The sequence below is a fragment of the Chiloscyllium plagiosum genome, unplaced genomic scaffold (genome assembly GCF_037043375.1).
Source record: "Chiloscyllium plagiosum isolate Xiang-an unplaced genomic scaffold, Cpla_swu_hap1 HiC_scaffold_6, whole genome shotgun sequence".
In the NCBI taxonomy this organism is placed as follows: domain Eukaryota; kingdom Metazoa; phylum Chordata; class Chondrichthyes; order Orectolobiformes; family Hemiscylliidae; genus Chiloscyllium; species Chiloscyllium plagiosum.
Genome location: NW_028270144.1, coordinates 60368829 through 60392346, shown reverse-complemented (window position 1 = coordinate 60392346; position 23518 = coordinate 60368829). Strand labels below are relative to the sequence as shown.

General features: G+C 41.5%; 1 protein-coding gene across 3 annotated transcripts in view; it reads right to left on the bottom strand.

Annotated features, from left to right (window-relative positions):
- nox4 (NADPH oxidase 4) overlaps positions 1–23518 on the bottom strand; it is a 172901-nt gene that overhangs the window by 11335 nt on the left and 138048 nt on the right. For all 3 annotated transcript variants that reach the window (XM_043691547.2, XM_087988033.1, XM_043691549.2), the window contains 3 exons: positions 17264–17372; positions 6574–6642; positions 3100–3200 (listed from right to left, as the gene is read on the bottom strand). In XM_043691547.2, coding sequence (XP_043547482.2) covers positions 3100–3200; positions 6574–6642; positions 17264–17372 — 279 coding nt within the window. The remainder of the gene's footprint in view (positions 1–3099; positions 3201–6573; positions 6643–17263; positions 17373–23518) is intronic.

Below are 23518 nucleotides of genomic sequence, written 5' to 3'. Positions count from 1 at the left end.
GTTGGGAGGTCATGTTGCAGCTGTACAGGACATTGGCCAGGCCACTTTGGAATACTGCGTGCAATGCTGGTCTCCTTCCTATCAGAAGGATGTTGTGAAACCTGAAAGGGTTCAGAAAAGATTTACAAGGATGTTGCCAGGATTTCAGCTATAGGGAGAGGTTGAATAGGCTCTGTTTTCCCTGGAGTCTCGGAGGCTGAGGGGTGACCTTATAGAGGTTTATAAAATCATGAGGGGCATGGATAGGATAAATAGACAAAGGCTTTTACCTGGGGTGGGGGAGTCCAGAACTAGAGGGCATAGGTTTAGGGTGAGAAGGGAAATATATAAAAAAGAGACCTAAGGGGCAACCTTTTCACAGAGGGTGGTGCTTGTATGGAATGAGCTGCCAGAGGAAGTGGTGGAGGCTGGTACAATTGCAGCATGTAAAAGGCATCTGAATGGATATATGAATAGGAAGGGTTTGGAGGGATATGGGTCAGGTGCCGGCAGGTGGGACTAGCTTTGGATTGGGATATCTGGTCAGCATGGACGAGTTGGATCGAAGAGTCTGTTTTCAAACCTGAGGACTTTCAACACATTATCAGACAAAGCATGAAAAGCAGTCAAAAATGTTTGAAAACAAAAGTCCCATTTGGTCAACTTCTTTGATTACTTTGTCGAAGAAATAATCCAAATCAACTGGTCAACCTTAGGATGATCAGTATCTCAAAATGTAAAAAGCATTCGATCATTAATGATGTTTCATGTGGAACTTTAAGGTTAATGCTTTAGGACAAAACATGTCTATCGCATAAGAGACTAGTTGATGGATAGAAAATAAATGGGTGCATGTGTGGTAGAGTAATGGCAGGTCATGGTCAAATACAGAGTGGAGTTGTTCAGGATTCCTACTGCGACCACTACAATTTCTTGCTTGTAATAAGTTGAATTTTGCTAGTCAATGTGCATTAGATGTAAAGAATTGAAGGTGCAGCCTAGAAACTATAGAATAAAGTAAAAGAAAACATTTGGGACAAACAGTAACAGAATAAATTTAACAAAGATGATGCTTTGTATGTGGCAAGGAAAAATTTCTTGCATACATATTTCCCGACTACTATTGAAGTAGCTAAAGACGCAATTCAAAGTAGCACAGAAGGTGTGGCAAAAACAACAATAGAGGTCCAGCCACAAGCCAACAGCAATAAACGTATCCAATAGAATGCTAAACTACATATCCAAAAAAGGTGAAATATAAAGCAAGGATGTTATGACTAAACTTTACAGTGGCCTGGTTAGAGGTTAATGGCACAGTGTGACAGTGATTAGCACTGCTGCTTCACAGCACCAAGGACCTGGATTCGATTCAAGCCTTGGGTGACTGTCATTGTGGAGTTTGCACATTCTCCCCATGTCTATGTGCATTTCTTCTTAGTCTTCCAATTTTCTCCCACAGCCCAAAGATGAGCAGGTTAGGTAGATTGGCCGTGTTAAATTGCCCCACAGTGTCCAGAGATGTACAGAGTAGGTGGTTTAGCCATGGGGTAAAACTCCAGATGGGGTTGAGGGTGGAGTTGGTTCAGGTGGGAAGATCTTCAGAGGAGCAGTAAAGACATGACGAATGTGGGGACAATCAGGCAGGTCAGGCTATGCACATGCAAATATTGTACAGGCAGCTGCCCATAAGAAACAATAGCTTCTTAATGTCTGATTTTTGACAACTGGGAGTTGGAAACACAATATGTTGAAACTAGATCTGGTAGAAGCAGGTCTAAACCTTTGCAGAATTACCTAACCATGATCCTTTGGGGGAATTGTAGAGACAACTTTGGAAATTGTTCAGAAGTTACTATACGTGCTGCAGAAATGGCAAAAATATTCATTGGCAAGTCTCTGGCTTTAACCCAAGGGAGTATGGAGCTAATAGACTTGGTTACACAATGTTGTTCTACTAACTCAAGTACCCTAATGGCAGGAAGAGTATTGTACAAGATACGGGTGATTTTCGATGTGCTGAAGAGGAGACAAAATGGACATGACCAATCGGAAGCCAGATGGAGGGTCCCCAGCCAGAAGACAGAAGTAATACCACACACATGAAGAGAGAGTTGTAGGTAAATTAGGACAATCAGATATTGTCCTTTGGGAAGCTGCACTGATCTTGAGGATTATAACTCAATATAACCAAGAAATAATTAAAAGACTAAACTGTTAAATGGTCACGGACTAAGCTTGATCCATACGCTACAGACTCCATTGTCATGCCAGTAGATATAAAGGTTGCCAAGCCTCTAAACATTGGCTCTTTACAAGGCTAAATGAGAGACCTACCTGGAATATCAAGCTATAACTGATGTCATGCTTGCTTATTTGGGCAGTAGATTAACTTCACATTTCATTTGGTACCCCAGACAGAGGCAAATGTTTGCACAATTAGTTGGCTCTGATCAGGTGCAGGGCGTTAGCAAGTGCATCCAATTCACCAAAAGGAAATCACCAATTCACTTTGTAACAACATTCACACTGTTTACACTCACCACATTATATCACGTAGTTAGATAATCTCCAGAGCACCCACATTTGACCATTGATTTCCTACTTCTCAACTGGGCCTTTCTGTAGGTCTACTTCTCAGAGCCACCTGAGTTGCCAAACTCACGCTGAGTCTGTCACTACTTCTGGGTCATCTACTATAATTCCCATTATATCTCATCATTTCCTGCCGAAATGAAACTCAAAGATACTTTTATGCAAAGGTTCATGTAGCAGGGGCTTCTCCCTACTCAGGCCACCTGATGTGAGAGCAAATATCAAGCCTGAATCTTTATCAGTAGCATTAATCAAAGTCAAAACTGAGTGTTCATATTTTGTCACTGTAAAATCCAATTCATGAATGACTTACAGGAAGCACAAAAGAAGTTTCCCATGTCAAAGATTAAATGCAGTTATCTTAGCATTCCAGATACTTTGTACTTCACTTTGCTCAAGATTGAAGTCAGCATCTGACTATAAGTAGCGCCACAAAGTCTGTGACAGTGTTCATGATAACACAATGACACAAAGCTCATTTTTCTGTTTTCAATTTCTTGCAACATTAGAAACTAAACATTTACTCACTGTCTATTGCACTTGGCTATTTCTCCAAATAGAAGTTTCAAACGGGGTTTTCCAATAATAAGCCTTGAATTCAGAGCTTGATATTTTTCCCCACTTAAATGCTACAAGAGAAAACCGAAAATAATGTAAACAGAAATAAGTATGTATGTAGGTGCAGCAAGTAATTAATTACTTTTGGTTTTCATTGCTGTGCGATTGGAGCTTAAAAATAGGCAAGTTTTATTACTATGGTAGCAGGTATTGGTGAGCCTGCATCCAGAGTAGCATATCCTTTTGTTCCCAAATGTAAGAAAAGGTATCCAGCTTCAAAAGTTCAAAGGAGACAGTATAAAAGAGATTGTTCCTGTGATGAAGTGATTGGCTTATTGAGAACAGCTAAACAAATTAGAACTTTATTCATTAGAGTCAGAGTAATGTATTTTGTTGAAACATACTTGATTTTAAGGGACCTTAATATGGAAGATGTTGACAAGTTGAGTTATGGATTAGTATAATTTAATTGAAGGACTTTAGGAGATAAATTGTCTACTTCTGCTCCTGCATTCCTATATATTGAAAGAAAAACTCAAAACAGTATATGATGGAAATGTACATTAGATGAGTCAGTATCTCGAAAGAGAAAAGACCAGTAAATGTTTCTGGTTAGACTAAAAATCAATTCTGTTCAAGAGTCTGATCCTAAAGGTCAGCACCTTCTCAGGACACCGACAGAGAAGCAATGAGATGCAGCTCATACCGTGAGTGTCAAAAAAAGGCCATCGCTCCCAAGTTAACTTGACTTTCTCTTTCTGATGCTATCATTTTCTTTATTTATTTCAGATTACTAACAATCATAGATGTACCTTTATTCTGAGGAAGGTACTTGTGTGTGAATTTAATTGTTTGTTTCCTATGTTGATTATCATTATGATTTCTTAAGTGAAACCATTTATCTACTGCCAGACTCTGGAATACTTGGTGGGATAGGCCCACATCTCCTTGGGATTGGGTTAGTCACCAGAGAGAGGTACTTTTATTAGCCAAGTCTGAATTTATGCCCAATCCAGAGGCAAAAGCACATTATCCTAATCTAAAGACCAATCACATCCCTCTCAGTTGACTTTTTTTTAAATTGGACATTTTCAGTATTTAAGATAGGGATAACTTAAAATAACACTCAGAAGAAATGTGGTGTTATGTTTTCTTTTGAATTCTGTCCCTCAGTAAGCACTAACGATGGATCATTGAACATATTCAAGGTTGATTCAAATAGATTTTTAACTGATAATGGAGTCAAGAAGCAAAATGGAGTTAAGGCTACATTGATCAGTCATGATCTTAATAAATAGAACCGCAAGCTTGAGGAGTCAAATAGTCTATTCTTTAGTGGTTCTTATGTGACAACTTAATGTTTTAAATTAATTATAAACAAAGATCCATGTAATGTCCAACTTGAAAACTGGCTCATCCAAGTCAGGAATACCTTAGTCACAGTTGAAACATGTTCAAGGAAAGTCTTGGAGTTAGGAAAACATGGGGAAGATTTTTTTTTTCTGATCATCTCTGCTAACTGCCAGTATAAACTCTCTGACATGGAGGTACAAGCTGCCTAAGTAAACAATTAATTTTGGCTTGAAGTTTTAGAATTCATGGAAAATATAGCCTAGTTGGTGTCAATACCAATGAGGAAACAAGGTGGGGAAGGAAAACAGGACTCAAATATTAGGGGCACAAACTTTAGCTTTATGTTACTTATCGTCTGGTTGATAGGCATGCCATTTTTGGTCAAAAAATTTCATTCATGCTGCTTGTGCTCATTTCTAGAGCAGACGACATGGAGTGCGACTTCTGTGATTGTGGTAGCAAAGGTATGTGCAACACGTGCCCAAAGAACAGAGTAGGTACATTGTGACGTCAAAGTGTCAAGCTGATGTCATACAAGCTTCATTAAGTTTTGCTCTAACTAATGTTCTCTTAAACACAAACAGCTGAATGTGCCTTCAATAACAGTAAGCATTCTCATCCTCTCAGCAAAAATGATATTTTTTCAGCTTGGTAAGCAGTAACAAGTGGTTTGTCACAGGAATTGATGCTGGATATTGGTACAGGTAGAAGTTATTAAGCCCTTTGATCTGAATGTAAACTCAAATTCATATGCCCAGCTACCTCTGATAAATTTTCACACTTGCTGAATAAGGCACCAGTCACACTTTGATGCAGTAGATTAGATTAGATTACATTACAGTGGCCCAACAAGTCCACACCGACCTGCCGAAGCGTAACCCACCCAGACCCTTACATTTACCCCTTACCTAACACTATGGGCAATTTAGCATGGCCAATTCACCTGACCTGCACATCTTTGGATTGTGGGAGGAAACCGGAGCACCTGGAGGAAACCCACGCAGACACGGGGAGAACGTGCAAACTCCACACAGTCAGTCGCCTGAGGCGGGAATTGAACCCGGGTCTCTGGTGCTGTGAGGCAGCAGTGCTAACCACTGTGCCACCGTGCCGCCCAGTAATGTGCTGGTGAGTGGAAGCTGCTACATGTTTCCAGTGAATTAACTGGAGGCATAAAAATTAAGGATCGCTCAAACATTTGTTCTCAGATTGGGTGAGCATCTAAACCATTCAGGTTCAGCTCAAAAATCATGACAGTCTCCTGGAAGATAGCATTGGTATTGATTTTTGTGCTCAAGTCTCTAGGATGAGACTTGAACACAAAACATTCTGACTCAGAAGGGGGAACACTATCAGTCCAACAATGGCTGGCTCTTTGTGTCAAAAATATTAGTAACATTTGGAATTTTAATTTCAGAATACCTGTGGTTCCATACAGCTGCACTGATATTTACTTTGTTTCCCCTCTGAAGAGAACATCTAAATCAAATTCCAGAATTTAAGTTGCTGTGGGCATTCACCAAATAGCATGCATTCTTTTGTGATAAGCTAGAGTCTTTAGCCTATACATTTTAATTATGTTGAATTATGTTAAATAATTCTCTTCACTCTTAACTTGAAAACTAGTCAAAAGTCATGTATTTTGATGTCAAAAAGGTTTATAACTTCCTTTTCTTTTCAAGCAAGATATTAGGACTTAGTGTAAAACAAAGAACTGTGGATGCTGGAAATCTGAAACAAAATCAGAAATTGATAGATACTCAGCAGGTTCTGAAGATGGATCACTGGATTTGCAACATTAATCACAGATTTTTATCCACAGTTGTCAGACCTGCTGAGTTTCTCCAGCAATTTCAGTTTTTATAGGAAGACTTATTGTTATTTATCCTTTCTAATAATGATTTTTAAAAAAATCAATTCTAGTTAAAGATAGTGGTTGTGATATAGATATCTAAGGCATGTGATTCTAGCTGATTTAAAACAAAGGAGGAGGATTCCAACTATTTCAGTGAGTAAGAAGTTGTGATTGAGTGTGATTGGAACGAACTAAGTCTAAATGAGGGAATTCATTTGAAATGCAAGCAACTTTACCTGTATTCCATTTGCTTGACTGAGATACAACTGAATGTTCAAGTAATCTGGTCGGTTCTCCTGCCAAAGCTGAAATGGAAAATTGACCAGTCAAAATCGATTAAGATAGCAGAACTGAAAAGCCCAGCATCTTACCCAGCAAACAGGACAGTTAACCAACTTCAAAAAAGTAATCATGATTCGGAGATGCCGGTGTTGGACTGGGGTGTACAAAGTTAAAAATCACACAACACCAGGTTATAGTCCAACAGGTTTAATTGGAAGCACACTAGCTTTCAGAGCGATGCTCCTTCATCAGGTGATAGTGGAGGGCTTGATCGTAACATAGAATTTATAGCAAAAATTTGCAGTGTGACGTAACTGAAATTATACATTGAAACATTGATTGTCTGTTAAGCCTTTCATCTGTTAGAATACAGTGATAGTTTCATTTCTTTCATGTGTAAATCACAAAACCTTTTTTTAAAGTTGCATTCTCGGGTTAGCTATGAACAATGGTGATAGCTAGACAATGTGTTGAAGGTTCTGGATCAGTGGTGCTGGAAGAGCACAGCAATTCAGGCAGCATCCGAGGACAGGCAAAATCGACGTTTCGGGCAAAAGCCCTTCATCAGGAATAAAGGCAGAGAGCCTGAAGCGTGGAGAGATAAGCTAGAGGAGGGTGGGGGTGGGGAGAGAGTAGCATAGAGTACAATAGGTCAGTAGGGAAGGAGATGAAGGTGATAGGTCAGGGAGGAGAGGGTGGAGTGGATAGGTGGAAAAGGAGCTGGGCAGGTCGGACAAGTCAGGGGATCGAGTTGCTGGAGGTTAGAAACTAGGATGAGGTGGGGGAAGGGGAAATGAGGAAACTGTTGAAATCCACATTGATGCCCTGGGGTTGAAGTGTTCCGAGGCGGAAGATGGGGCGTTCTTCCTCCAGGCGTCTGGTGGTGAGGGAGCGGCGGTGGAGGCGGCCCAGCACCTCCATATCCTCGGCAGAGTGGGAGGGGGAGTTGAAATGTTGAGCCACGGGGCGATTTGGTTGATTGGTGCGGGTGTCTCGGAGATGTACCCTAAAGCGCTCTGCTAGGAGGTGCCCAGTCTCCCCAATGTAGAGGAGACCGCATCGGGAGCAACGGATACAATAGATGATATTAGTGGATGTGCAGGTAAAACTTTGATGGATGTGGAAGGCTCCTTTAGGGCCTTGGATGGAGGTGAGGGAGGAGGTGTGGGCACAGGTTTTACAGTTCCTGCGGTGGCAGGGGAAAGTGCCAGGATGGGAGGGTGGGTCGTAGGGGGCGTGGACCTGACCAGGTAGTCACGGAGGGAACGGTCTTTGCGGAAGGCGGAGAGGGGTGCGGAGGGAAATATATCCCTGGTGGTGGGGTCTGTTTGGAGGTGGCGGAAATGTCGGCGGATGATTTGGTTTATGCGAAGGTTGGTAGGGTGGAAGGTGAGCACCAGGGGTGTTCTGTCCTTGTTGCGGTTGGAGGGGTTGGGTCTGAGGGCGGAGGTGCGGGATGTGGACGAGATGCGTTGGAGGGCATCTTTAACCACGTGGGAAGGGAAATTGCGGTCTCTAAAGAAGGAGGCCATCTGGTGTGTTCTATGGTGGAGCTGCTCCTCCTTGGAGCAGATACGGCGGAGGCGGAGGAATTGGGAATACGGGATGGCATTTTTGCAAGAGGTAGGGTGGGAAGAGGTGTAATCCAGGTAGCTGTGGGAGTCGGTGGGTTTATAGAAAATGTCAGTGTCAAGTCAGTCATCACTGATGGAGATGGAGAGGTCCAGGAAGGGGAGGGAGGTGTCAGAGATGGTTCAGGTAAATTTAAGGTCAGGGTGGAATGTGTTGGTGAAGTTGATGAATTGCTCAACCTCCTTGCGGGAGCACGAGGTGGCGCCAATGCAGTCATCAATGTAGCGGAGGAAGAGGTGGGGAGTGGTGCCGGTGTAATTACGGAAGATCAACTGCTCTACGTAGCCAACAAAGAGACAGGCATAGCTGGGGACATACGTGTGCCCATGGCTACCCCTTTGGTCTGGAGGAAGTGGGAGGATTCAAAGGAGAAATTGTTAAGGGTGAGGACCAGTTCGGGCAAACGAATGAGTGTGTCGGTGGAGGGGTACTGTTGGGAACGTCTGGAGAGGAAAAAACGGAGGGCTTGGAGGCCCTGGTCATGGCGGATGGAGGTGTAGAGGGATTGGATATCCATGGTGAAGATGAGGCGTTGGGGGCCGGGGAAACGGAAGTCTTGGAGGAGGTGGAGGGCGTGGGTGGTGTCTTGAACGTATGTGGGGAGTTCCTGGACTAGGGGGGATAGGACAGTGTTGAGGTAGGTAGAGATGAGTTCAGTGGGGCAGGAGCATGCTGAGACAATGGGTCGGCCAGGGTGGTCAGGCTTGTGGATCTTGGGAAGGAGGTAGAACCGGGCAGTGCGGGGTTCCCGGACTATGAGGTTGGAAGCTGTGGGTGGGAGAGCTGTATGGAGTTGTCCTGAGAGCTGGGCAGTTTGTTCGTAGCAAACTGCCCGGCTCTCAGGACAACTCCATACAACCCTGTCATGGTGGACGCTGCAAGATGTGTCAGATTGTGGACATAGATACCACTATTACGCGTGGGAACACCTCCCACCTTGTACATGGCAGGTACTCATGTGACTCACCCAACGTTGTCTATCTTATACGTTGAAGGCAAGGATGCCCGGAGGCATGGTATATTGGGGAAATCGAGCAAAGGCTACGACAACGGATGAATGGGCACCGCACAACAATCAACAGACAGGAGGGTTCCCTCCCAGTTGGGGAACACTTCAGGGGTTCAGAACATTCAGCCTCGGACTTTCGGGTGACCATCCTCCAAGGTGGACTTCGGGACAGGCAGCAGAGGAAAGTGGCCAAGCAGAGGCTGAGAGCTAAGTTTGCTACCCATAGGGAGGGCCTCAACCGGGACCTTGGGTTCATGTCACATTACAGGTGATCACCATTGCACTACACACCCACACACACACACACACACACACATTCTCTCACACACACACACACACACACACATTCTCACACTCTCAACCCCCACCACAGACACACACACACACACACACACACATACAGACAAAGACCCACATGCACACACACAGTTTGTGTGGTGAATTTGTACTTGCAGAGTTACATTGCACTTTGCTCAAAAACTGCATACATTCATGTAGAACTCTGAGCTCAAAAACTGCATGAATTTATGTAAAACTCTGTTATCTCACTTTTTAGATTAGAATCAATCTAAACATCAGGTCATAGACAGAGAACACAGGCGGCTAACTCCTTCAACATATTGTCTAGCTATCACCATTGTTAACAGCTAACCCGAGTATGCAACTTTAAAAAAAGGTTTTGTGATTTACACATGAAAGAAGTGAAACTATCACTGTATTCTAACAGATGAAAGGCTTAACAGACAATCAATGTTTCAATGTATAATTTCAGTTACGTCACACTGCAAATTTTTGCTATAAATTCTGTGTTACGATCGAGCCCTCCACAATCACCTGATGAAGGAGCGTCGCTCCGAAAGCTAGTGTGCTTCCAATTAAACCTGTTGGATGATAACCTGGTGTTGTGTGATTTTTAACTCAAAAAAGTAAGTAATACAGTACAGAGAAAAGGGCAAGAAACTCTCCAAATTATAACAAAATAGAAATCCCCTTATAGCACTACAGGGAAACACAATCACAATAAGAACATTAAACTGCAAACTTAATATTTGTGCAAGGAAATGTCTACCATGAAAGATTTATTGCAGGAAGAATGGGTCCAACATCCTTTGAGACTGACTGAATATAATTCTAAGGAATTGAATTGACAGTGTCAAATTCATTAAATTTCACCTTCATCTTGCAATAACTTCTTTTGGCTTTATCATGCCTCAACTTGTTTCTCGTTACTTCTGTAAGTTGTAAATATCACATCCTACAACTTTGTTGCTTCCTCCCTGTATCCTAAAATTAGAATCTATTTCTAAGTAATGAAAGCAAAATACAATACTTCTGAAGGGTTCTGAAAAAGACTCACACTGGACTCAAAATGTTAACTCTATCTCTCTTCACAGTTGCTGTCAGAATCTGCTGAGTTTCTCCAGCATTCTGTGTTTAATCCATTTTAAAGCCTTATGCTTGTTTGGATTCATTCCTAAAAAGAATCACTGTAAATCCTAATGTTCTATTCCTTTTCCTCACTTACAAAGCTAAGTGGAGATAAATTCATCATTATCAGCTGATTTATATTGACTTCTCTCAACTTTTGAACTTTGCATATCACATTCAGGCCCTTTATGCCTCATCTTCATATCTCAAGTTTAAAAAAAAATCAACTAAACCTCAGGTAAGGTATAAACATTTAGGACTGAAGCATACAGGATATCAATAGTGTTAGTTTTGGCACATTTTGCAGAGACACTCTCTTCTACAGGTCTAATAGGTTTTCACCTGTTATTGTCCCAAGCTCACTTAACTACGTATGTGCCAACTTCCTGGTCCTATTCTCCCACTCACTGTTGACAGAGATACTTGCGATTGTTGGGACAATCTGGGATTCCTGGCATTCATGACATATTTACACAGGAGTTGTGCTAGGCAAAGCCTGGCAGTCCAGAATTACCCTGTTTCGAGTAACGTGTCCCAGATGTAATTGATAAAGGAAGTTGACAATATACCACACTTTGTGGACAGGAATCTGAACATGGACAAGGTGATGCTTAGGAGAGCTATCCTGCTTCTCCAGGACCAGCAAACGAGGCCATGACACCAGACCCTGCCAGCCTCGTCTGAAGTTTCCACGCAGATCAGTGAGGTTTCCATTGTCTAGAGGAACACTTTGTAGTGTACCAAAGTCAAAGACTTTCTCTGCTCCACACCAGGGTAAGTAGCACCTCATTCTCCATTACTTTGCTGCTTCACATGCACTCAATCTGTTACTGCACACAGCTCCCACCAATCCTCATGGGCTGCCACCCTCACTATAGATGTGCAGCATCTTCCTTCACTCAGTCTCACCCATCTCAAATCCCCACTTACTAACCTTGCATGGTATCTGCACTGTCTACTTGCTTATTAGAGATGCATCATCACCTTTCCCCCACGTGCACTGGTACCAATAGTTTTGCAAGCCACTTTCATCTGACCTCAAGGTGGGCAACAAGAGCTTTATTAAATATATTAGAGAGAGGCAATGACGCGAACATAGGCTGCTTAGCGAACAAGTCTGTTGAAATAATAACAGGGAAATGCAGAGAAGTTGAACAAATACTATGCATTGGTCTTCAGATTAGAAGACACCAACACCATTCCAAAATTACTCATTAATTAAAGGGCATAAAGGATGAGAAAAAAAAACTATCGCTAGAAGAAATGTGCTATGGGCGAAAGACCAATTAGTCTTCTGGATGTGATGGAATGCTTTCATGCTATTTAAGGAAGTAGCTACAAAGATAGTGGATGCACTGATAGTAATTTTCCAAGATTTTTTAAATTCTGGAGAAAGCTGCCAACGCAACACTTTTAAAAGGGGATAGAGACGAGAAAAGGTAAATATAATCCTGTTCATTTCGTACCTTGGAAAAATGTTAGACTCTATAATAAAAGGATGCAATAGCAGAGAGTTTGGAAATACATGATCAAGCAGAGTCAGCATGGCTTCATGAAGGAGACTTCATGCCAGACAAATTTAGTAGAATTCTTTGAGGAGGTAACAACAAGACTAGATTAAAAAAAAGTGGATGTAATATATTTGGATTTTCAGAAGTGCTTTTGTCAGATACTACGTGTTAGGCTACTTTATAAGATCCCATGTTTGAGGCAGTATATCAGCATGATCAGAAGATTGACTAACTGATAGAAGACAGTATTAGGATAAGGCAGGTTGCAGTGAAATTGATTGATCAAGTAAGTCCGCAAATGGAGTATAATAGAGTTTTGGAGATATACAGCATGGAAACAGACCCTTCGGTCCAACTCCTCCGTGCTGACCAGATATCCTAAATTAATCTAGTCCCATTTGCCACCACTCGGCCCATTTCCCTCTCAACCCTTCCTAGTCATATGCCATTCCAGATGCCTTTTAAATGTTTTAATTATCCCAGCCTCCACCACCTCCTCTGGCAGCTCATTCCATATACACACACACCTCTGTGTGAACAAGTTGCCCCTAAATCCCTTTTAAATTTGTCTTTTCTCACCCTAAATATATGCCCTCTAGGTCTAGTCTCCCCCACCCCAGAGAAAAGACCTTGTCTATTTACCCTATCCAAGCCCCCATGATTTTATAAACCTCTGTAAAGTCACTCCTCAGCCTCCAAAGATCCAAGGAAAACAGCCCCAGCCTATTCAGTCTCTCCCTACAGCTCAAATCCTCTAAACCAGGCAACGTCCTTATAAATCTTTTCTGAAAGTGTGAAGTTGTTTATTTTAGAACAGAGAACAAAAAAACAGAATATTATTGAAATAGACAAAAACTGCAGACAGATGCAACATGGGTAGCACTGCTGCCTCTCAGCACCAGGGACCCGGGTTCAATTCTCACTTTGGGCGACTAGCTGTGCGGAGTTTGCACATTCTCCCAGTGTCTGCGTGGGCTTCATCTGGGTACTTCAGTTTCCTCCCACAATCCAAACATTTGCAGGTCAGGTGAATTAGCCATGCTAAATTGCCCACAGTGCATTAGGGTAAACATAGGGTAGGGGAATGGGTCTGAGTTGGTTACTCTTTGGAGAGTTCGTGTGGACTTGTTGGGCTGAAGGGCCTGTTTCTATACTGTAGGGAATGAAAGGGTTGTGTATGAAACATAGAAAGCTAGCACACAGGTTCAGAAGATAATGGGATGTTGATTCTTTCTTCAAGGAGGTTAGAGTATAAGAAATCTTACTGTAACTATACAAGGTGCTAGTGAGACCATATCTGGAGTGCTTCCTGCAGTTTTGATCCCATATTTAAGATATAATTTCTTTGGAGGTATTTCAGAGAAGGTTCACAAGGAGTTTGGAAGAATACATTTGGGGGGAATGAGGAAGGTGCCAGGGAGCGTGAGGAGGGGTCAAGGAGAAGAAGCAGATTGTGAAGGTGCAGAAGACAACCTTTTGACTCGTTTTGTCTGTTCTTGGCTCTTCGACGGAGTATCGTGACGTAGTGCCATTCTTCTGCTTCCCCTAACCCCTGCATGCTGTTTCTACTCCAGTTATCATCTACTGAACTCAAGTGTCTCAACTGAATGGGACCATGCACTTTTGTTTTGAAATTTTGGGAATTGAGAATTTTGAAAATGGATAGATGGCTGTCTGAAAAAAAAAGGTGACTGAATTGAGACATATGAAATAATCAGAGGATTATATAGGGTGGACAGTGAGTGCCTTTTTTCTTGGAAGGTGATGGCTAGCACAAGGGGGCATAGCTTTAAATTGAGGGGTGATAGATATAGGACAGATGTCAGAGGTAGTTTCTTTACTCAGAGTGGTAGGGGCATGGAACGCACTGCCTGCAACAGCAGTAGACTCAGCAACTTTAAGGGTATTTAAATGGTCATTGGATAGACATATGGATGAAAATGGAATAGTGTAGGTTAGATGTGCTTCTGATTGATTTCATAGGGTGGTGCGACATGGAGAGCCGAAAGGCCTGTAATGTTCTATGTTCTATAATCCCTGGCATGGAGGGATGGTCTTATGAGCAAAGGCTAAACAGTTTGGGATACTATATACTTCGAAGAATGAGCGATAATATCATTAAAACAGAGAGGATGCTTAAAGGACTTGACATGATAAATGCTGAGAAGAAGTTGTGCTTCATGGGAGAGGCTAGCACCAAAGGACACCAACTAGCCACAAAACAACATGACCCTCTCTCACTCATATCCTAACACATTCAGCTAAGGAAGGGCATGACTTCGATTGGACAACACATCCATCTTAGGACAAGCCAAACAGAGACATGCATGAGAATTCCTAGAAGCATGGCATTCCAACAATAACTCTAATCAACCAACACAGAGTTAGACCCCATCTACTCCCCCCCCTCAGAAAAAGAATAGGAAATGATATCGCCATAGGAAATAACATCACCAACCCAAAGAAACCCAAACATATAAATAGAAAGCAGGAATCATGTACACTGCTTCACTTGGGCCAACTGAAGATGTTACCTAGTAGTGTGACAAAACATCTGGAAATGGACCTCCCTGCTCAGCGAGCAAACCTACATCCAGGCTGTTTCCCCTTATGGGGGAGACGAGGAGCAGAGTGCATGAGCTCACAATTTAACAAAGATGATGAGGAATTTCTTCTCTCAGAGGGTAGTGAATCTATGGAATTCTCTATCACAGGGTTGTCAAAGCTGGGTTGACAAATATATTTAAGGCAGGCTTTTAATCAGTAAGGAAATCAAGGGTTACAGGGAAAAATGCGAAAGTGGAACTGAGGATTATCAGATCAGTTATGATCTCACTGGATTGCAGAGCAAACTCAATTGGCTGAATGGCTTACTTCTGCTCCTATGTATTACAGAGGCTATGGGTGCTTACAATTTTCTGGCAATTGAATTGAAGATTTGTTCTCCAGAAGGGCTCTCCTTCGATAGCTCAGCAATTAGAGTGAAGGACTGTAGACCCTTAGGTCGCCAGTTCAATTCCGGCTCGAAGGAGCCTGAGCCGCTTTTTTGGGCAGCACGGTGGCTCAGTGGTTAGCCTCACAGCACCAGGGTCTCAGGTTCGATTCCAGCCTCGGGCGACTGTCTGTGTGGAGTTTGCGCAATCTCCCAGTGTCTGTGTGGGTTTCCTCCGGGTGCTCCGGTTTCCTCCCACAGTCCAAAGATGTGCAAATGAGGTGAATTGGCCATGCTAAATTGCCCATAGTGTTAGGTGCATTAGTCAGAGGGGAAATGGGTCTGGGTGGGTTACTCTTCGGAGGGTTGGTGTGGACTGATTGGGCCAAAAGGCCTGTTTCCACACTGTAGGGAATCTAATCTAAACTAGCCATGCCCCTCGCCAAGCTGTTCAAGTACAGCTACAACACTGGCATCTATACAGCAATATAGAAAATTGTCCAGGTTTGTGCTGTACACAAACAAGACAAATCAAAACTAATCAATGACCCTATATTTGTCTACTCTCAATCATTAATTAAATGATGAAAGAGGTCATCAACAGTGACAGCAAGCAGCACTTGTTCAGCAAAAACCTATTCACTGAAGCTCAGTGTGGGTCTTGCCACTCAATGCCTGACCTCATTACATCTTGGTTCAAACATGGAGAAAAGAGCGGAATTCTAGAAGTGAGGAGAGAGTGACTGCCCTTGACAAAGGCCATATTTGATAGAGTGTGATGAGCACTGGCAGGTCAAGGGTCAATGGAAATCAAGGAAAAGAAAATCTCACTGTTTGGAGTCACACCTGGCAAAGCATAATAGTTGCACTCATTTGGGGTCGTCATCTCAAACCCAGAACATCACGGTAGGGTATCCTCGGCCCCAACAACTTCTGCTAGTCCATCATAAGGTCGGAACTAGAAATGTTTGCACAATGGTCTGTCCCATTTGTGACTTCTCAGGTACTGCAGCACTCCACAGCCAAACATAGTAAAACCTTGACAATATTTATGCTTGGACAGGCAAGTAACATTCATGCCACACAGGTGCCAAGCAATGACTATCTCCAGCAACAAAGAACCTAAATCACAGTCACTTGATATTCAATGACATTGCCATCATTGAACCTCCTAGTACCAATACACTGGTGTTACAATTGGCCAAAGTTAAACTGGACTGATATTTCTGTAAATAAAAGCTCATGTGTGTGCTTGGAATTGTTGGACAGCTTTCTATATATGATATTTCCCTACTGGAAAGTGCTCAGATGCAGGTATCCACGGGATACTGGAACAGGGTAGCACTGACTTAGATGGTGTGCAGAGGAATGCGGCCGAGGAGAAGTAAAGTGAGTGGTGTAGTTATTCGGCTAGGATGAGAGAAGAGGTTGTATGTGTAAGGATCTGTCAGCCATTATGGTAATTTGTTGCAGACAGCATGACTTTTTGGCAGCTGTGCCATGATGTTGGTGAGCAATGCCAGATTGTCAATGCTAGTCTGGATAACAGCAGCCTTTCAATGATGGCATGGCACAAGGAATGTTTTGGCAGATATTCCCTGAGTAATGAGTTGTTTCATGAATGCTGAGATACTTTGGGGCAGAAATCAGACATGAGTGTCACTATAGGGGTAGATAATTAATTTAGCAAGATTTGTAAGATAGACCAAGGAATCCTAAAGCCTAGTGGTGAAAAGCCTTCCAAAATTTTGACGCAACTCAGACTTGGCCAACTAACCTCAGGTCCAGCCCTTAGTTTTTATTCCATTTGTGTGTTAACCATTTTCTTAGGTTTACATCCAATAAAAACAACGGTAACTTTTAGCACACTTTGCAATTCTGGAGGAAAACTTTCACATTTACAATTTGACACTGCTTTAACATTTAAACTCCGAGGGTAAAAATCTGTTAAAATACCATTTACTGAAGTTGGAGCAATACTGGTTGTAAAGTCTTTAATTCAGCATGACATGAAATTTCTGAAAACAATTCCAGCTCACATTTCTTGGACAAGGTTAACAGAATAATGGAAGCTTTTACTCTACATAACACAAACTAGAACATTGTTGCTCAAGTTCCCAATCTGGTCTTACCTTGTCATGGAAAATGCAAAGCAGATCTGCAAACCAGAAAAAAGATTGAATTTCCTTGCAAATCCAAATGAAGTAAAGTCGTCTGAGCTTATACTGTTTCCAATCATTTCTGGAAGAATAAAGGAACAACATTTCTAAAAACTGCATTAGGTTTTCACTTTCAACTATACTGTAAATCAGGATTTCTTAAACTGCAAAATATCACATTCTGGTAATCTAATACTGAAAATCTGAGCAAATCAACGCTATTTGTAAAATAGCACCTTTTGCAAAATATTAAAGGCACAGAACGAGATCGTTCACTCTATCACTAGCTCTTCGATAAAACTATGCAATTATCCTCAGTCCCCTGCACTTTGTCCAAAGCAATCTATAATTTTCCTTTATAAAGTTATTTTTTGGCTTATTTGCCAAATACCTTAAAACTATATATTATTTATGGGCTCATAAGTTTACGTTGTTAGTGCCGTTAAGTCTTTGATGGATGAATTCCAAATCTGAACATCAGACCATTAAGTATGATCTGCTAATGTGTGAATAAACCTGAACATTGACTGAAACACATGTAAATGCATGGAGACGCCAAGAGTTGATCATTACGGAAACTGAAGGCAAAAAGTGATTATTCCAAACATGATAAAAGAGCTGGCTACAAGAAATAAAGTAGCAACTAGTTTATTAGTTCAACAATCAAAGTTCAATTTCATGGAACATAATTTAATTTTCTTAACATGTTACGTTTAGAATCAATCAATTATACATATTCAATTATTACAGGTTCAGTGTATGTGATATCTGTTAGAGATTACAATATCACAATTGTTTTTCAAAATACTTTTCCATGCTTTACTTTTGTTCAATCTTTAATCAGTAGTTTCAGTGTTCCATGTGAATTCATTACTTGGACTTTAGCAATTCCTTTTTGAACTCAAGCTACCTAAACAAGTTCAAACTACCGTTATGCCCTATTTGCTTTATACTTCCCATGCATCTATCACTTTGTGTTTAAAGGACATGCAGACAATATATACCCAGTTTCTGTCAGAGACATTTTGTGAAACAGATTTAGCAGTGTCCATAATTACTGCAGATTGACTGATTTCAACTTTTTCTCCCTGTGTCTCTTCCATTTCATTGATGTAAGTTCATTATTAATTAGGGTTTTTAATCTTCTAACACAGACATGACATTCTAATAGAGTAACTTGCAACATTCAGCTACAATTTTTAAAGAGAGTTTGCAAATAAGCTCTAGTAAAATAATTTGTGACTATAATTCATATAACTTGACTATGCAAAATATAGGTAATCGAAAAAACTTTTACAAAGTTTATACTTGGAAGTTGGACTTTTTTTGACAGAAACATTTTCAGATACAGGCCTAATAATTACCATTATTTTTGGGTGAACTTGAATGCAGTTGATACACCATCCCTTGGCATAATATTTACCAGAAGGTTCTAACGCAGTCAAAAGAAACAGGTCAATGCCAACGTTAAACTGTTCATCTGCTAATTTCAGCAGCAGTAGTAGTTGCAAAGTTGATACTAAACTATTAACCATTTCAGAGAGGTCCAAGTGACGTCATAAATGATCACAACAAAGCTCACCCAATTATTAAAATAATGAGAAAAGATTACTGTTTTAAAATAATTTCATTGTATTTATTATTTCATAACATATATCCTGTATAGATTCTGCTTTAAAGCTTTTTGCTTGAAAGATAGTGCTTTGAATACAATAGATTGTTGTATTGTGCTGGACCTCTTTAACTGAGGGTTGAAATTATTGTGACCATGCACTGCTACTTTAACAAACAGTAACAAATCGTTAATTAACTAATATTCAACCCCACTAAATTATTTGCATTTTTTAAATGTCTCACCAATAAGAATAATCACATGATTAGAACCATTTCACTGGGGAAATTCAGAATCCAAAGCAGTTTGACTGGATGAGAACTAAAACCAAAATGTCCAAAATTATTATTTTAGCTCCATGTATAATAGCATGAGCTTTCTAAATATGCTCGTTTGTAAAGAGAATCATTATTGGCTGAGCAATTATTTATTTATTATCTTTAAACCAACAGATTTTGAGCTAATAGACACTAATTTGCAAAAAAGTAGATAAAACCTGGAAATGGGCTTTTTGACTCTCGGATTCTCATCAATGTTTAAGTTTCAATCAAGCAAACAGTTCCAATCACATTTACACAAAGTTACTTCAGTATTATGTCACTTAATTTCTTTCTTACTTACTTGCCTCAAATAATTCAGAGTGAACTTCATGGCCTCACATGTTAAATAGTTTCTTTGGACCTTTATTCATACATTTTTTACTTATGGGATAGGAAATGAGATCTCTCACCCACTGGTGACAACTCTTACACAACTTGTCATAATTTTAAATGCTTCTATTATTATGTAATTTTCCTAGTTAAAAAGAAACTATAATCCCTTTATAATTCTACTTGAGGTAGGAACCTAGTAAATCTTCACTTTCTCTCTCTCTCTCTAAAATCTCAATATTCTATTAGTACCATTGATAGCAGTACTACATAAAGTATTCTTGACTGCTAAATTGACAACTCCTGAAATTGGATGCACCTTTTGGATGGATGAGTAATCTTCATGCGTTTCTTCACAGGCAGCAAGCGCACAAATGTCATGTTGTTAATTTAATTTGGACCATGTAGGAAGCATGAAGCACAACATTGATTGACTGCACATCTGACCAAGGAGTACAGGCTCAAGGGCTAAATGATAAACAAGTTCAGCATTTGCCTGGCCATCAAGTATAGATGAATCATAGCAATAAGAGTAGATAATTTAGCCCTTGAGCCTGTACTACTTGGTCAGATGTGCAGTCAATCAATGCTGCGCTCCATGTTTCATACATGATACAAACTAAAATTAACAACATGACATGTGTGTGCTCCCTGCCTGTGAAGAAACTCATGATGAAGGGCTTATGCCCGAAACGTTGATTCTTCTGCTCCTCGGATGCCGCCTGACCTGCTGGGCTTTTCCAGCAACACACTCTCCACTTGTGATACTGTACACCAGGGAATGCAAACTCACCCATATACCTGGGATCAAGTGCCACTCTCCAAAGACCTCTGCAACTTTAACAAACTCTGGAAATCAGAGTTACAATCTCAGTAACAGCAAATAGGAAAACAAAAACCAACAACCAACTTGAAAATAATTTTTGATCCCATCAAATATTTGTGTCCCTCCTGCTGTTATTTTTATTAGATGTCATTAACTGAAGCTTTGAGCTCAAAATCACAGCTTCGGTGTCAATCAGTAATTGACTAACACAAACCGAAGTCACAGTCTTCCTTCTCTGTGCACTTCTGGTTGGTGCTACTTGCTCATGAACAGCAATAATTTCTTTAAAATATCATCCAGCAGAACAAACACCAGATGCATGCACCACTGTTGTCATGGAAGCAACACAACACAACACAAAACAAACATGAAAAACTGGCTGCTACAAAATAGGTCCTTGAAGTATTAAGGTTTTATTTAAGTTTATCACGACTACTTCATTTTTAAAATTTTATATTTTATGCAACAATGCTCAAGAGTAGAGTTACATTTTGGGTGGCACGGTGGCACAGTGGTTAGCACTGGTGCCTCACAGCGCCTGAGACCCGGGTTCAATTCCCACCTCAGACGACTCTCTATGTGGAGTTTGCACGTTCTCCCAGCGTCTGCGTGGGTTTCCTCCGGGTGCTCCGGTTTCCTCCCACCGTCCAAAAATGTGCAGGTTAGGTGAATTGGCCAAGTTAAATTGCCCGTAGTGTTAGGTGAAGGGGAATGGGTCTGGGTGGGTTGCGCTTCGGCAGGTCGGTGTGGCCTTGTTGGGCCGAAGGGCCTGTTTCCACACTGTAAGTAATCTAATCTAATTTCTGTCCCATTTTCCAATAGTCAGCAATAATCAGTTACAGCCACGGTGAAGTCCACAGTGTTAAAATATAGAATTGTGGTGTGATGGGTAGCATCCTCGCCTCTGAGCCAGAAACCTCAGGTGCAAGTCCTGCCTCAAGCTTCAATGGGCAAGGCAGGTATTTTCATAATGTGGTCAAAGAGCAATGTGATATACTTTCTAGTACATGCAAATGTATGTCAATACACAAGACATTGTTTTATGTTGGCAAAAGGAATGGGGTGCACACAGTTGTTAACACTGCTGCCTGACCTTGCCAGCGATCCTAGGTTAAATTCTAGTCTTGGGTGACTTTCTGATTGGAGTCTGCATGTTCCCCTCCTGTCTGTATGGGTTTCCACCAGGAGATCCAGTTTCCTCACGGAGTCCAAAGATATGCAGGTTTGGTGGATTCGCTTTGCGCAAGTGTCACATAGTTTCCAGGAAAGGGCAGGCTCGGTGCATGCACCATAGTAAATGCTGGGTCGCAGGAATAGTGTGGGACGTTTTTCAGAGGGTCAGAGCAGACTTGATGGGCTGAATGCCCACTTTTCACACTGTAGGAAATCTATGAATTCATATATACATTTACCTTTTTCATTGAAAACAAATAGTTCCAATCTCTGCTGCAACACCCTAAACAAACCATAATTGAAAGATTGGAGCGACTGGGCTTGTATACCCTTGAGTTTAGAAGGCTGAGAGGGGATTTGATTGAGACGTATAAGATTATTAAAGGATTGGACACTCTGGAGGCAAGAAACATGTTTCCGCTGATGGTTGAGTCCCGAACCAGAGGACACAGCTTAAAAATAAGGGGTAGGCCATTTAGGACAGAGATGAGGAGAAACTTCTTCACCCAGAGAGTGGTGGGTGTGTGGAATGCTCTGCCCCAGAAGGCAGTGGAGGCCCAGTCTCTGGATTTGTTTAAGAAAGAGTTGGATAGAGCTCTCAAGGATAGTGGAATCAAGGGTAATGGAGATAAGGCATGAACAGGATACTGATTGAGGATGATCAGCCATGATCATAATGAATGGTGGTGCAGGCTCGAAGGGCAGAATGGCCTATTCCTGCACCTATTGTCTATTTCCCAGCCTGGTCTGAGAACTAAGACTGATACTTGACTGTTCCTGGTGCAACTGCATGCCAATGATGTTCCAATTAACCAGCACACTCTTCTCATTAATGTTCATTTTCCAAGGAGAAAGTGAGGTCTGCAGATGCTGGAGATCAAAGTTGAAACTTTATTGCTGGAACAGCACAGCAGGTCAGGCAGCATCCAGGGAACAGGAGATTCAACGTTTCGGGCACAGGCCCTTCCTGAAGAAGGAGGAGAAAGTGAGTCTGCAGATGCTGGAGATCAAAGTTGAAACTTTATTGCTGGAACAGCACAGCAGGTCAGGCAGCATCCAGGGAACAGGAGATTCGACGTTTCGGGCACAGGCCCTTCTTCAGGCCCTTTTTCCTGAAGAAGGGCCTGTGCCCGAAACGTCGAATCTCCTGTTCCCTGGATGCTGCCTGACCTGCTGTGCTGTTCCAGCAATAAAGTTTCAACTTCCTGAAGAAGGGCCTGTGCCCGAAACGTTGAATCTCCTGTTCCCTGGATGCTGCCTGACCTGCTGTGCTGTTCCAGCAATAAAGTTTCAACTCTGTTCATTTTCCAAGTCTGGTTTCTCACATCCTAGTCCTGATGAATGCAAGATGAAAAGCTTTGACTTCATCTCATCTTTTAATAACGTTTAAGATCAGACCAGATTTTAAACCTTACTATGCAATGAGGCCTCTTGTGACACAGTGGTATTGCCCATTCTTCTGGGCTAGGAAATCCTGGTTCATACTCCACCTACCCCGTACATGTCATAATGTGTTTGAACAAGTTGATTAAAATAAAGATCTCTGCAAATCTAAGTTAGTAAGTAGAGTGTCTTCATTATCTTTAGCAATTATCAAGCTTTCCTCCTGCTATAAAGTCCTTATATCCCATGTTCTTATTCTCAAGAAGCTACCTCTTAAATTGAACACAACAGGCTCAGAGGCTGACCTCCCCTATGGGTTTCAGGGCAGCAACCTTTTAATAAATTTGTTGTTTACTTTGCTCAGCAAGGGATTTCTTTCTTCCCTGTTACTACTGACAACAAAATCCTACTCTTCTACTACCATTTTCCATGACTGAAAATGAGAATTAAATTGTGAGGGATCCACGGGTGACTAGTCAATTTGCCTTAGAAAGTGACATTACTGTGCCATTGGCTATGGGGAGGTAGTGGTGTCGTGATCATGTCAACAGAAGTCCTAAAGAGTCATTTGAAAATCAAAGTGC